Source organism: Sylvia atricapilla, chromosome 5 (genome assembly GCF_009819655.1).
Source record: "Sylvia atricapilla isolate bSylAtr1 chromosome 5, bSylAtr1.pri, whole genome shotgun sequence".
In the NCBI taxonomy this organism is placed as follows: domain Eukaryota; kingdom Metazoa; phylum Chordata; class Aves; order Passeriformes; family Sylviidae; genus Sylvia; species Sylvia atricapilla.
Window position 1 is genome coordinate 29234905 of NC_089144.1, and position 16355 is coordinate 29251259.

The 16355-nt window shown below is 37.8% G+C and overlaps 1 protein-coding gene across 3 annotated transcripts; it reads right to left on the reverse strand.

Annotated features, from left to right (window-relative positions):
- Positions 1-4315: 4315 nt before the first annotated feature.
- PUS7L (pseudouridine synthase 7 like) lies at positions 4316-15444 on the reverse strand. Of its 3 annotated transcripts, none has more exons than XM_066319052.1 (8): positions 14527-15444; positions 13111-13270; positions 11935-12130; positions 10150-10248; positions 8579-8660; positions 6947-7224; positions 5243-5296; positions 4316-4667 (listed from the first exon to the last, which is right to left on the reverse strand). In XM_066319052.1, exons 1-8 carry the CDS (start codon positions 15389-15391, stop codon positions 4344-4346), a joined length of 2058 nt encoding a protein of 685 aa, XP_066175149.1. In that variant the 5' UTR covers positions 15392-15444; the 3' UTR covers positions 4316-4343. The 3 variants fall into 3 exon arrangements, with proteins under 3 accessions (XP_066175149.1, XP_066175151.1, XP_066175150.1); XM_066319054.1 differs by having other exon boundaries at positions 13111-13256; positions 14527-14656; XM_066319053.1 differs by lacking the exon at positions 5243-5296.
- Positions 15445-16355: the final 911 nt, after the last annotated feature.

A 16355-nucleotide genomic window follows, 5' to 3' on the forward strand; every position in this document is an offset into this window, starting at 1 on the left:
CAGTTCTTTCTAAAGGTCATTAAAAATCTTACTGTTTTAAGCAGGAAGAAGCACTTTTATATAAGCTGAAAATACATTTAAACTGCTGTAATATAAAAGACTGACTTCTGCTAAACAGAATAAAGTAGCTTCAGATGGTGTGAACATCTGACTTCATTGATTCTGCCTTCCTTGCAAACACAACATTCCTGGATGATGTCTACATGAGAAAGCTTTTTGGTGTGAAAGAAATAGATGAACATATTGGAGCATTGAAACCTCTGTACTTCCACAGAATTTGGTTCAGTGGTTTTACTCTGGACTAAATGTTGTCCAGGCTATTTAACAGAACATGCCCATGTATAGGATTCAAGACTCTCCAAATGACCAGCCTCTTGTCTGCATCCACGTTTCTCCATGTGGACATGAATATGCTTGACCTGCAGCTGGAGCTCATCTTCTGGTTTTAATTCCTCCAGAAGGAATCTAGATCTGAACCAATGCACTGCAAGGAATGACCTCATGAAAGAAAGGAAAGGGTTAATAGTTTCTCAGCTTGTTTCCTTGAGTACCTATTACAGGCAGAAGTTCTGCAAGAGAAAGGAAAGGAGGTTTGTCCTCATCAGCAGTGTGTGGGAGGTCAAACCACCAGCTGACAGGAACTGGCACTAAGAGAGGAGTTAATGGAATTTTAATGAGTGAGCTGGGCCAATAATCACCCATCTACCTGGCTTCTGAACTGTCTTCACGATAGGAACATTATTTTAAGCCGTCTCCTTCTGAAAGATCTAAAAATTTGCACATTCTCATTGAGGATCATACCAGTTGTCAAATTTGTAGGGAATTAAAAGTAACAGGATTTCACAGATTAAGAATGCTTGCATTTCTCCCATTCAAATTCCCAATTATCTATCATCTGTGCTGAAAAAAGTCAATTGGTCACTGAACTTGTCCTTTTATTAAGAATAGAATCAGGAACCCTTCTTCATTAGTACTAGCAAATTGCTTTAAGGATTATCAGAAAAGGATGGTAGCAACAGAAGTGATTAGTAAAATGAGAGATAACTAACACATGAATCTTATTTATATGCTTATTTATAGATTATACTTAGGAAGCTGAGTATTGCACTCATACAAAACTCTCTGAATTCAGCTGTTAATTCACACAACCCTGAAAAATAGCTGCTAGGATTAAGAGAATGAATTACAAATAAATAAAATAAAGTTAATAGGATGTTTATCATGTAAACAATCTAACAGCTAACCTGACTTCCCTGGCAGAACACTTCTACTCTAGGAATTTAACCTATGGGCACACATAATTAGCTCTTTCACCTTAAAGTTGCTGAAAGAATGATTTGCTTAAGAAGATTAGGTTTTTTTAGTGTTCAATAGAGGTACTGACAAATGATCCTCAAATGATTATAGGGGAACTCTTTCAACACCATCTTCTGATCTTTTATTTTGAAATAGCGTGCCTTTCAGTCAAAAACCTTTTAATCTGACCTTTTGTGTTTTTCCAAATCAATGCTCAACTTTTAATACCTTCTGTATTCAAATCGTGTATGCAATGAGATGGTTTTCAAGGCTCTTTTCATCCACATGGGCGATGACCCCAATAGTCCCTCCAATAGAACTTTAGTGCTAGTTTATTTCTTCTGGGCATTGTAACTGCATGCAGCTTCCTGTCTGCACTAGAGCACTTTACCATGCCTGTGCTGACACAATAATTATTTTTAACTGTGTTGTACCAAAATTACCTAAGTTAAAAATAATTTTCCAAAATGGGGATTTTTAAGGGCAGGTAGAAGGCAGAAGAGGTGATACTGAAAAGCAAAGATGGAAGAAAGTTTGTAGAGTTGGGTCATGGCAGGGAAATTGATTCTTCCATCATTTTGCCTGTATACCATAAACTTGAGGTGTGGAGTAAACACTGTAATAGAGCAAGCATTGTAAGACACCTGCAGTGGCTCTGTAGTTATTGTCTGCATGACAGTCTATTTCCTCATATAAAAGCTAAGGATCAAATTTCAAATTACTAACCCAGACTTACAGAGTAACCCTCTTTTTTAAGGTATAGAATTATGTGGATCTTTCATTGCTGCACAGTTTTATACATGCATTGAAATTATGTGAGCTTTATTTCTATTTTTCCTATTCCAGTAATTCTCAAGCTTGGAAAATTTATCATACTCAGCTGTTAGCATCATCTCAAAAATGATGCAATTGTTTTATCAACTGATGCAATAAACAGAAATCAACTTATATTATTAATTCTTGCTCAGTAAAAACGAGTAACTTTCCTACTTTAAGTTATGCTGCCATCTACAGGCAACACAGGTGGGCAGAGTACTTTGGCCCCTGGTTTAACCATTCCACAAAAAAATGATAATAATAACGATAATAAAAAGGGAAAAAGTATGTGATGCTCAATGCAATTGCTAACCACCCTCTGATGCCAAACCTCCCTTCTCGCATCCAGATTAGCTCCTCTTCCAGGTAACTCCCTTCAGTTCATATACTGGGCATGATATTCTGTGGTGCGGAATATCCCTTTGGTCAGTTGGGGTCACCTGGCCCAGCTATGCTATACCAGTTTCCTTTGTGCACCTTCTCACTGGCAGAGCAAGAAACAAAAAAAAAGCCCTTGACTCAGGATAATCGACTGGGCAAAAACCCCAAAACATCAGTGTTACCAACACTCATTCTCATTCTGGATCCAAAACATAGCACTGTAACAGCTACTGAGAAGAAATTAACTCTATCTAGGGTGAAACCAGGACAGTTGCTAAGAGGTTTATCCCATTTGGTCTTACAAACCCCCTCAGATGGAGGCTGCACTGCCTCTGGGCAACCTGTTCCACTGCCTGACTGTCTGCACAGGTAAAAAGTCTTTTCTTTTAACCATTCTAAATCTGTCATTTCACTGTCTCTTGTTCTCTTGCCACACACACAATGAAGATCCTGGCTCTACCTTCTTGCTAACCTCCTCATAGGTACTGGAGAGCTGTTGATTTCCCCCAAAGTATGTCTTATCCAAGGTGATGGGATCCAGTTCCCTCAGCACCAAATGACAAGGGTTCCAGTTCCCTAATAGCTCAGAGGTTCTTCACCGAACTCGGTCCAGTTCTTCTATGTTTTTCTTGTGCTAGGGACCATATCTAGGCTGCCCTGAACTGCAGCTTGACTCTCCAGAATATTCACTTGTTCTCTTCATTTGGTGTCATCTGCAGATTCAATGAAGGTGAGTTCCATCCACTCCTCCAGGCCAGACAAAGATATGAAGCAGGATGGGGCCCAGAAGACATCCCAGTGACACTGACTGCAGGGAGGGTGTGACCCTTTAACCACTACTCTCTGAGCCTCATCATCCAACCACATTTTCACTGATCTGGTTGTCCACTCATCCAAATCACAATGTCTTAACTTGGTTTCTCAAATCTTGTGGTACAGTGGCAAATAGACAACATAAATGATGCATTGTTGTTCTCTCCTTTTTCAAAAATCCACTCATTTAATCACTCATTTTAAAAACCCTTTTTTTCACTTAATCAAAAAGAAAATAGAAAAGGTTTTCCTCCAAAGTTGGTTAGTATTCTTCTGCACTACCGTAAGTCTTGACAGTAACAAGAATGCAGGTCTGCATCTTGTAAACAATGTTACACGGTTTTGGTTTCACTATAAATGCTTTTTCAGTGATGTCAAGTGCTTGCGTGATCTTCAAGAGCTTACTGAAATAGGCAATCCCAGCTATGCATTACTGAATCCTGAAATCATCAGCATTGACTTAAATTGAAGAATTCATCAAATGTCTGATAAAGCAACCATCAACTTGTCACTGTTGACTCAGGACTTTAACCTTTTAACAATAAGTACCTGAACACAATGAAACACAATATACTTAGGAATCCTAAGTACAACAACTTTTCAGTTAGAAACCTTTAGACTGTAAACTTGTAACACTATTGCTTGAATAACATTTAGTATAAAACATTTTTAAAAATACTATGAATTACAAGACACATTTGTTTGCTGCAAATATTTTTCCAGGACTTAACTTTGCAAGCCAGATGTCTACGAAAACAGGAAATTCATGCTGGCTGCCCATGGTTTCTTTAAGTCCTGTTAATCCTGCCTGGTATAACAGTTTTACTCCAATGCATTCAATGCATTTAGAGTTTTGAATGATTTTGAAACATTCCAAAGGATTTTGGTGATTTTTTTTTCCTTAATCTGTATGAATCTCAGTCTACAAATTTTCTCTGTTCATGACTTGAACATGCTATTCTCCCTTATGTTCTTGGCATTACATGTAAAATACCAACATTGTACAATATTCCAGCAATCTTTTATTAAGCAGAATCTTAAAAATTACATTTCATTATTTCTCTCAGACAGACTGTTGCATAACATGAAGGATCAAGGTCAAATGATATATGAAGAGAGACTTTTAAATCATTCAGGTGGTTGTCCTCAATTTTGATCTCTTTTTCACTACTTTCCAAAAAATACGAGAGATTCTGAACAGTTTTCAAAATGAGTCTGTAGCATCCAGGTATATTCAGATGTAGTGGAGACACTCTGAATTTGCACAACTCCAGCTCATCCTTAGAAAGTCGTTCATGGTACCATTGTCCAACTTTATTACTGGGATACTTGACACTATGTCCCACCATCGGAAGAACCACCTTCAAAGAAAAAAACATACTTGAGGTAATGCTCATCCATGCTCCTTTAAATAAATATGATCATTTAAAATGTGTTTAAACCTTGTGTTTTGAGGCCTGAAATAGTAAACCAGCAGATTCTCTTGTGAAATGAAGCTGTGCAGGGCAGGTATATTGAATGTAATTTAAGCAGAAAAATAATCGATGTATCAGGATTCCTAAAACAAAGCAGTATACAGCAGTAAAGACACTCAGTTGCTATATATTAAGTTGCTATGCAAGACTTCACAACTACACTCTGAAACTTTCAAAAATTAGAACGGTAACTGCTTTTGAAGATTTTTCCCAGTAGACTGAAATCTTTCCTGAAGTATTCAGCTTCAGGATAAATACTGCCATACTACAAATGACACTGTACTTATTTTCACTACCAAGTAAATTTGTTATGAGTGTGCAAATTAGTTCACATGTGTTTTCTTCAATGAGCATTCTGGCAGGCACAAAGACTGCACCAGTTAAATTAATCACATTTTTAAAACAAAACATTTTAATTGACTAAAAAGATCAAAAACTCAGAATTTTTCATACAGACTTACTTGGTATATAGAATATTTGTTAGCTGATTCTTCTGAAGCAGTGACTACATGAACCTGACAAGACATTTAAGAAGAAAAAAATACCAGCCTTTTAAAAAGTAAAAACATGTGCTTTATTTTAGGAATTATGCACAGTACTCACAAACTTGCAAAGATTATTAAGGTTATTTGACTACTGCAGGGGCAATAAACTCAGGTATCAAAAAATCTTAAGATACTTAATTTAAATTAAGAATTAATTAAGAAATTTGATTTAAATTAATCAGTTTATGGGTAGATGGCATTGCATTAAGCATTTAGTGACACTAGCTACCACTATTATTCTTTGAGTCTGAATTAACAAAGTCAATGCCATCTTGTGCTACATCAGCAAATGTAATAATACAAAGAAAAATGTTCTATATTAAGAAGGAATATATCTACATAAAACTCAGTAACTCAATACATCTGCTTTTATTTGATTTGATCTAATTGTTTCATTAGCATTCATTTTCAGAAATACTGGTAAAGAAAAATCTCAATTGAAACACAAGCCACGCCATAGGGACTGGAGATAGCCTTTCAAATGCTCCTGCCTTCAAATTTGTAAGAGGTTTACCCTAAAGAAATTAATTACATTCTGCCTCTGCACACACCTGTCTGTTCTCCAGTAAAACACTGCACATTTTATGATTGATCTGATCAGGAGAAAGATAGAATCATCTAGGTTGGAAAAGGCTGAGTCCAGCTGCAAACCTAATATTGCCAAGTCTACCACTAAACCCTCATCATGCACCTCCAGGGATGGTGTCTCAATCACTTCTCTGTGCATCCTGTTCCAGTGCTTGATAAGCCTTTTGGTGAAGAATATTTTCTAATACACAATATAACTTTTTTCTGAGACAACTTGAGGCTATTTCCTCTTGTCCTACCACTTGCTACTTGGAACTGTCTTTACAATAAGGTATGCTAACCCCAACAGAAGAAAGCACTTCAGAATGAACTTCAACATGTCAAAACCTGGGACCAGACACTCCACTGCCAGATTCTATGCACTGGCTCACCTATGGCTCCATGCACAGCTCCCAGCCTGAGCTGTGGGCAAGCAGAAGCACTCCCTTGCCCTTTACTACTTTACCAAAAAGATTGCTGCATTTTTTGACAGCTGCCACCAGTTTAGACCCAGCGCCAGTGAAATTGTGCTAAAAATGTTCTGCCTCTGTAGCTGCAATTGAGATTATCAGTTCAGCCTTGAGGTCATCTTTCACCCTGGACTCACACTCAGCATTGTATTTAGGAAAGGCCTGATGTGGAGAGCAAGACTCAGATCTGCACTGACTGGTAATATGGGCACACGCAGACTCCACTGTGAAGGTTTCCCCCAGTCAGATCCTAAGAAGAGCATTATATACTATGGAAACTAAATTTTCACATGTATCATTTCTGACCTTCTGTTCCTTCCTCTCACTTGAATAAAATGAACCGCCAAAACAGATTGAAGCTGCTAATTATGTGTGTAGCTCATATGTCTATTTATGGTGAAACAACAAAAAAAATCCTACATCGTGTTTTTTAATTTTGTCACAAATACTAAATATTTTAATGAATGAACCAAATTAAAGGCATTAGAGTATGTCTGCTTATGTATTCAAGTGCAGTAAGTTGTTTGGGGTTTTTTGTTGTCGTTGTTTTCATTTTACAAGTATACTTGACAAGAAGACTCACCTTGTCATTCAGGGAAATGCTTTCACCATTTTCTTCCAAGCAGACAAGATCACCCTCAACCACTTTTGAGCCATAAGTCTTCAGCCTATATGATGCTGCTTCATTCCAAATTTTACTGCAATAAGCATGGACATAGAATATGCGCAAGGAGTGAGGAATGTTGAGCCATGCTTTGGTACAACCTTCATGATTTACACCATAGCGATTTAAAGCTCGTAGCAACATCTTCTCTCTGACTTTAAATTCTGGCAGCATCACAAGTGTGCCCTTCGCATCTTCTGATATAAACAAAAATAAATATGTCAGTAAGCCCTGATTATCCAAGTATTATCTGACACTTAAAAAGATAAAATAATCAAATAGGGAAAAAGGTGCCAGTCTAATGTCTCATGCTTTGATTATTTCCCTTTTCTTCAATGTGTCATGTTAGACAAATATATGTATTTCATCTTTTATGCCTATCAACACAGACCTATGAATTTTATTCTGTTTCATGCAGTATAAATTCAACTAGCTGTCATTCAGTTATTCAGCCTAGTTTGAACAATGTTTTTTTTCAGAAATTTACTTTATCACTCCAAAGGGTTTTTTTTTTTTAACCAGGTAACTTAAAGTAAAAACCAAGCTATAAAAGAACATTAAATCTCTATTTCTCATCATTTCAGAAAATGTATTTCACAGCAGGTAAAAACTGTGTCTTTATTTGAAAGGCAAAAGTTACACTGGCCAGGGAAGTCTGACCATTAACCAAGACGAAAATGCATTTAATCAGATTTTTACTACATTATATTAATGCTGTATATTTAAAATCTTATGGGTTTTTTTTTTTCCATATTACAGGTGATTACCTGATGAAGCCTTTTACACAGACGTCTATGTCTGCTCTCAGGAAAAGGCAAGCAGCTGCTATCAGGGTCTGCATCAATGTTTCTCCATGCATCATACAGCCATATACAGAACAGAGTCATTCATCTCTTTTTTTTTGTGAAACCAAATATATTTTTGTCTTTTCAAGCTATTGTAGGCACCATATATCATAGTAGGTATGTCAATCTACAGTGATAAGCAGGCTAATAGATGTGGAATATTTGAAAACAAAAATATATTTGAAGTAGAGAGCAACTTCAAATTGGTGAGAAAGTTCAGCTGAATGACAAAAGCAATAAATATGGCAAACAGAGCCCTCTACTCCACACACTCCTGCCTTTGACATATTTTGGTTTTAGTTCAAAAAAGAACAAAAGTAGATGTGTTAAGTGCTGAGTATGAGTTGGGTGCCACATTCCTGTATCCTTCCCTCAGTAGGAAGAAGAAGTTAATTATCCAAAAGCAGACAGATGGAAGGAGACCAGAACTCCTCTGATCAATCTTAGTCTCTTCCTGCATTATGATACACAGTGTTTGCTTCTGTATTTTCTTGCACTTGAAGTACATTCATTTTCCACTATTTTGCACATTTAGAGCCTCATCCTTATATAATTTTTAAATGTGCAACTGTATTGAGTTTCACAGAATGAAATATAAGTACCATAAAGCAGTAGGAAAATAAAAAGTATCTTCCTGTGCAGCAACACCTTATTACCTCATAATATTGACTCTGCATAAATATATGGACAATTTAAGTGGACATACCAGTTTGAAGAAAGTATCTTTTTGCATTGTTTACAGGATCATCAGTATCTTCAGGTGTGAAAAATAATTTCACAGCTTTCACCTTGAAAGAACAAATTTTTTTCAGTTAAATATGACTATTTGTCAGCTAAACAGGTAATCATTCATCCACCTGTATTAACATATTCTGCAAGCTCTCAAAATCAAATCAGTTCTTTAGTGTCAAAGTCAAATTCTCCCTTTCACAGGAGATATCATGAGCCACAGAACAATGTGTTGTGTCCCTTCTCAGCTTAAAAAAAGGTTTTAATCACCCAGAAAATGTAAAACAGTTTCCAAAGCTCTGTGAGAAACCAGTCACTTTCTTGGTCATCCAGTTCAAACTTCTCCACTTTAAATTGTCATCATTCATTCCTGCATGCAGTACAGGAAGGCTCCTTCCTTCCATCCTGCATGCTTGATGCAAAATTTAGACTGAACACTTTCCACAGTCTCCATACAGAGGGACAACTATTTTTTATTTTGTTTTTTTAATACTGATCTGTATTAGGTTAGATGACACTGTGACAAGGAAAACACTAATCTCTGCTACTTGCAATACTGGAGGAGCTGCTCAGTTTGCTAGCACTTCTACCAACCTGTGACACCTGTCCTCCTCTGTATTGGACTGTGCAAGCACATACTAGCACATTTTTAATATAAATACTAGTTCCTACCTATTTTAAATTAAAGTAATTAAGTTAAGACTAAGGATTTAAATCCTTACTCCTCAGGGACTGGCACCTGGTCCCACTGCTGTCTGATGTCAGCTACATCAACAGCAGCTTTCATGGGCAGCCCTCAAATCTTGAATCTTGTATTTGAAAGATAAGTTCTCAGGATTTTTCTCAGAATCAAAACAAGCTTAGGAAAAAAGGGCACTGCACTATCCTTTTGACTTTGTAGTGTCTGATTAGCCTTTTACCTGTGCCAAACACTATTCACATACACTGAAAAGTACATTACTCCTATCTAATTAACTATTATTTAATAAACTCAGAACTGAGAGTTTGGGAAAGTGGTCAAGGAATAATGGAAAGCAGCAATCTCTTCTATATAGCAGATAATGAAACTGCAGTATTGAAAAAGCAAATCCTTTCTTATGAACTTACATGACATTTTTAAGAAGTAAACAGACCCCCAGCAGGATAAAGAAGCTACAGTTGGGAGGCTATCAGGATCATGAATAAACACTGTATGAAGACTGCTTCTTTTCAGTGTTTAAATCCTGTATGGAATGCAAGCACTCTCCTGCCAAGTGGCATGATGACAATTCAAATCACATTCCAATCACAGACAGAACTATTACATTCCAATCACAGACAGAACTATTTAAAGCTTCATCTGCTGTTTAAAAAAAGGTTTTAGTTTCAGTATGAATGTCTTCACGCTTATGTTGTTATCAGAACTGATCTAGCAATTGATTCCAGCACACAGATGGATTTATCTCACAAATGAAATTGTTCACTGAGGTCAACTCCAGTGCTAGATATTACAACAGTTATTTGAAATTCTCTTGACAGTAAGTACTCAAATTAAAAAAATGGAAATACCATTTTTTCATTCAGTAAAGCCAATCCTATTTGATCTGTCTGAACAATTTGTCCTTGTCCAAATCGCTGAGGTCCATAGTAATTCACAAAACCTTTTGTCTAGAATGAGAAAGAACAAATATGTTACATGCACGAAAGTACTGGGTATGGTTAATAAGACCAGGCATACAATACACATATATCTATACTTACATCCAAAATGCATAAAACTAGAATCAGAAGTTACATGAAACAAAAGCAAAACTCATAATCCATTACAATATTTTGGCACTAAAAAGACATCTAAAAAGACTATCAAGTTCTACCATTGTCTTCACATCATTAAAAAGATCCCAGGTAAATGAAACAAAATTATTTCTACATAGTTAATTATTATCATTCCAGCTATAGGTCAAGTCAAAGTAATTAAGCTTTTTAAATGTGTAAGATTATGGAATCTCTACTCAGGCAAATGCCAGCACAGCTAATGAACAGTAGCCACTGGATATTTTTCCTTAAAAACTAATCCTTCTCACGTTAGGTAATTTCTGTTTTTATTGCAATATAAAGGTCAAAAGTGAACACTTCTGCTAATTGGGATTTTAAATCTCCTGATGAGTTCTAGGTCACCTGTGAGAAATAAAATCACAGTCATGTGACCCACAGAAAACACCCTTTTCTAAAAAGTAGTAAGTATCCATGGAGTAGGCAAACAAAAAGCATATATTTGTTTTGCAAATAGTTATTAGGTTCAAATTTTATCATCTTGTTTTGGATACCTATAGGTCCCATACACAATTCTGCTTTCAAAGAAGATGAAAAATGCATATTTTGGATTAATACATATCCTGTTTTGTCATTCATCTTCTGACCAGTAAGGTAAATCTAATAAAGCAGGACACACAACCATAGGAATTTGTGTTCATTTTCCAAACAGCAAAATAAAACATATCAGATGGAGTGAAGAAAGCATTATAGTACCAGCTGAATGCTTTCCTCAAATATAAAATTAATTTCCAAAATACATGTAATGTATTTTGCTTTTGCACACTGGGTAGTTTTCATTCAAGACTTTATTCCTGGATTAATATTCTTAAAGCAATTTGTATTATAGTTATTACTTTGAAAAACAGGGCAAGAAAATCAATATTGTAAAAAATATCTACAGTTTTTCCCTTCCATTATTTGCTTTTATTTTTCTTAGTGGTTTAAGAATGTCTGATTATGGGAGTTTCCTTCAGGGCCTAAGGAAAACAGAATCAAAATGCACTACATTTCTGGGGGATCTTCTTGGAGATGGACACTCCACACATGTTCATACCATTAAAGTTTTTCATTCAAGCCAACCATGCATGTTCCTCACATGACCAAAAAAGGCAATCAGCTGTCATGCGCACTGAGTATATGTGTGTATATACACACACACATTATATGGATGTGTAAGTACATCATTTCCCCCTTCATCTGCCACAGTGAGAACCATCACTTTGGCTGGCTTCAGCTCTGTGCAGCAATGGCTCTTATATCCATACTCATTTGTTTCTGAATTCCCCTTGTCTTTTACTGCACCACCCTGGGGTCTCCAGTCTGTGACACAGAATCAATTCACTTGTAGTCCCTTCTTGGAAGGCAATTTTACTCCTGATTCCTTAAGTAATGTTGGAAAGACATAAAACTGCAGAAAGTACCAAACTTGGGAAATATTTCCATTATTGTGCTATTACAACTATTTTCCTTAAAAGTACTTTTTATAACAGCAACGAATTAAAATTCTGTCCATTCTCAGCAACCATGAGCCGTTCTTACCTCAACACTTTTCATTGCTTCAGATATTCTCTCCTTCAAATCTGCAGAAGAGTCATGACTGTGGTGTTGGAGATCTCTCACAACTATGTCAAAGTGATTGCCCTTCAGCTGACCAAGTCTGAGGTGCTGGTAAGCTGGACGGATGTTGAATATTTTCATACCCTTTTTTTCCATTTTGTTTCCAATTTCCTTCAACCTGGATAAATAATTGGGAGAAATTATGAACCACCCTCTACTGAAGCCATACAACTCCTAATGAACGTTTGCACTGATATTAAAAACACTTTCACCTTTGCACTGATATTAAAAACACTTAAAAAATAAAATGGGATGTAAAACAATTATTATGAGAAAACCAAATCAAATGCAGAGATAGAAGTCTTAAAATTTAGTTATAATCCAAATATACTTTTAAAATTTTTGCATCATTGGCATTTTTATGATATTGAGAGATGCTGGAATGAAGCAATCCATCAAACTTTCTCAGAGTAACTGCACTGAATTTTTAGGTTTTTTTAATTGAAAAACTAGTCATTTTTTTACTCTTCACTCATCAAAACCTGGTTTTCACTAAAAAGACAGGAAAAGAAAAGGTAATGTGCTCTAGCAGATTCCAAAACACAATTGCTTTCTCAGTCAGCCTTAAGAAAAACAAATTCAGTGCACTGATTCTCTGGGTGTGCTCGCACATGCTTGTAATTGGAAACACAGCTGACAGTTCAAGTATTTACCCTTTAAAATACCCACTCAACCTCTTTGTTCTTATGTGTAAATAAGAGTGATTCAAATCAAAGGAAAATTTCAGTGTAAGAGCTTGTATTCTAAGCAATACTTTAATTGATAAACTGTTTATTTATTAAAATTATTTATTTTTCCTGCTGTGTGGATGCATTTATCTATTTTACTTCATTATTTAAAAACTAACGTGAAGTTTTGCTAATTAACTCTTGGACAACTGGACTCTTACAGTCCAGTTTGCAGTGCAGTGTTACCATTGACTTGAGTGCTAAATTGCATATTTCCCAAGGCCACAAAATATTAAAGCCATTTCCACTGTGCTCTATACAGGCAAGGGGAAGACACCTCAGTAAGAACATTTCAAGAGATAGTGCCATGTTGATACTTAATAACACTAAAAACTAGGTGCTAAACTGCTTGTACTCAGATTTTAAGTACCTCTCAGGAGTCACCTTCTTCACAATCATTGGCTGCAAAGTGATAGCCTTCTTATCTTTGATGCCAGTGTAACTGAAGTCTGAAGGAAGGATATCAAGTTCAGCTGCCAACAAGCCGATTGCTTCTAGTGTTTCTAGGTTTTCTTTCTGAAGGGTGAAAGCTGAAACAATCATCTCAGAATTATTAGGAACACGTCTTTATGTTTCAGTGTTCTGCCATGACAGATGGGCACATTCTTCCCCTCAAACTGTAACAGCATGGAAACTGCAAAGAAACTGTCCTCCTACTCCACAAAACTAAATCAAATGGGCGTTTAACAGCACAGAAGGAAAAATATAAAAACAGTACACAAAACTCAGACCAATCAAAAAACCATGATGCCTTTAAAAATAGTACCTTATAAAATGCAACAGACATGCATGGCTGTATTGCAGGAAACATTCTCTGCATCAGAAGTTGCTTTAAAGGATGAGATCATAAGTCAACTCTGACTTTACTAATTTGTTCAGTATATAGCTGTACCTCCTGAAATCCCAGTTACTGGGATTTGGAAAGTAATCCCAGTTACTTTCAGGAGAAAGCTATAACCCTGGGAATGCCACAGAGTTAGTGGCTACAACCAAAAGAACCTGTGGTAAATATAATGGATAAATTCGTGTATCAAAGATTTGTTCTATTAAAAAGCTACTCCAGGGCATCGCTGAGATTCCAAGATCTGTGGTGCAAACTTCGAAATGCAAGATTTGCAACAGAAATGATATGGGCGGACTGGAGATGGCCCATTCATCAAGGATGGGCCTCCACTTCACAGCTGCTCGACATCTGATATCAATCTTGATAGGGGATCCGGAGGATGATCAAATCAGCACCCCAAAGACGAGATCCGGGAAGATTCCTGAATCCTCTTTTCATACTTACTGGAACCCCTTTCAAGACCTCGCTTGGAAATAAAAAGATACATGAATATTTGGACTTTCAATGGACTTAACCTCAAGAAAAATAAACCACATAAAAAGACTTTACACCGGACCTAGAGTGTGTGGCTGAGGTTGGATGGTACTGTTGTTACTGTCACTCTGCCCACCCAGCATTGGATCGATGTTGTCCAATTTTATTGTGGCTTTTAATTGGTTTTTTTGAAATTTGCTAAATAAATTCTGTTATTTTGAATTGGTTTCTTATCATTTATAACAAACCATAACCATTATCAGTGAGCAGTTTATGTCAAAGTGCTGCAGTAACTTGATTCCTCCATTTCATTCACCAGGAATGTAACATCACTGCACTGATTACGATTTATTTCAATATAAACAATAGTTTGACCAGGCCTGTGTGTCATATAAAAATGATCCTGAGTTTCAGTCTTTCTAAAGAACACCAAAAACCTGCCAGTTTCACTAAAAATGTAGTATTTACCTGTATATACATCTTGCTTCTCCTGAAAACCACCAGCAGACCTTTTTCTGGACCAACTTTTTTCTCGAAATCGTACTGTTATTGACATATTTGGTTGATCATTGACATCTGTCACAGTAAAAGATTTTGTTTCTAAAAGCTTTCCAAACTTTCTATTGATAAAGTGGTGAACTACTTTTCTGTGCTCTTTGTTTCCATCAGGCTCAAAGGAAAACGTAGAATTTTCTAGCTTTGCATCTAAAAATTTAAAAAAATCATTTGTTTCCTTTTCAGTCACTAATTGACAAAGTTCTCTGTAATCAGGATTTCCTTTTACAATCATTTCGTTGTCTCTTGTAACAGTGACTAGAAAGGGGAATTTCTGCCTAACAGCACTGTGTAAATCAGCTCGAATTTTCTTGTCCAGCCTAGGTCCTAGCGAGAACTCCCTAGTGCCAGCATCCGCGTTGTTTTCCAATCCCCACGTATCCTTCAGATCACAGGCGAATTTGTTGAGCAGTTCGCTCACGGGCTTGCCGAGTAAGGACTCCAGCGGACAGGCTTCCCCGAGGCCGGCCCGCAGCTCGGGGTCTCCCTCACTCTCACTTTTGCCGGGGGTTGCAGCACAGCCGCCTCCCGCAGCATCCCGGGGGCACGCCGGGGCACCCTGCCCGGGGGGCTCCGTCCTCCGCCTTTTGGGCTCCCGCGGGCACTGGCTGCTCTGTGCCGGCGGCGCTTCGCTGGTCCTCTGGAGCAATTCAGCGCGGGTGTCCCTGAGGAAGAGCTCGGGCACCTCCAGCTCCGTGACCACGAAGTCGCTCGGAGAGTTTTTGATGGTGCCGCGGAAGCCGGCGTGCTCCGTCAGGTAACTGAAGGAGGGCAGCATGGCCGCGCCCGCCCTGCAGCCGGGGAGAGGGGAAAGTGAGAGGGGCGGAATGGAATCAACTCACCGCAACTTCCAATCAACTCCCCACCAACCTCCTCACCAGAAACCCTGCCCTCCGCTGGGTGAAAGGGAAAGCTCCGAGCACAGCCTGCTCCTGCCTCTGCAGACTTCTCACAGACAGAGCACAGACCTGGCAAGGAAACATTAAACAAACGCGTGTTAGCATCAAGACGTCCATGCTCGTGAGCCCCTCAATCCCGTTGCTCCGGCACAGAGCCGCATTCCCTCGAGCGGCGGCACGACTCCCCGGAGACCGAGTCCTCGGCAGCTCAGAAACACCAACTGTGACACAGTTACACGGACAGATACACTCATGTCTGTGCTGTGTAGAAATAGGTAAAGACAGGCACATGCAAGACATCTTCTGTGAGGAATGTAAATTGTTTGGGCCTGAAGGATGATTATTTTAGCAACGATCATGCACAGTGTTTAAAACATTTATACACATACATATACTTATATCTACATACAGACTCCTTAGTGCTGTTCCCTCTGTGTTGGTTTTTAAATCAGCACCCTACTAGATAGCTTTTCCTTTTTATTTAGGCACTTGCTGCTCATAGACAGACATAAGCCAGAAAGAGTTCAGGACAAATAAACACTGCACTCCCAGACTTCTCTCACTTTGCAAAGGAAAGTCGAAAAGCTCCCCAATAACAGAATGTACGTTTCCCAATAACAGAATGTAGGTTTCTCCAATGGAAAACACCCAGGGAACTCCCCAAGGCTTTCAGTAAGCCCAGCAGTTTCCAGCAAAAGCTAAAAATGACCTGATGAGCAAATGGCACCTCAGTAAGGGAAATGGCAGCAGGAGTGCCTTGACGTGGCCCACACAGCGTATTTTAAGCACAGATTTGTGCATGATGTGAAAGCCATGCCAGGGAAACTCATCAGCCTTGATTTT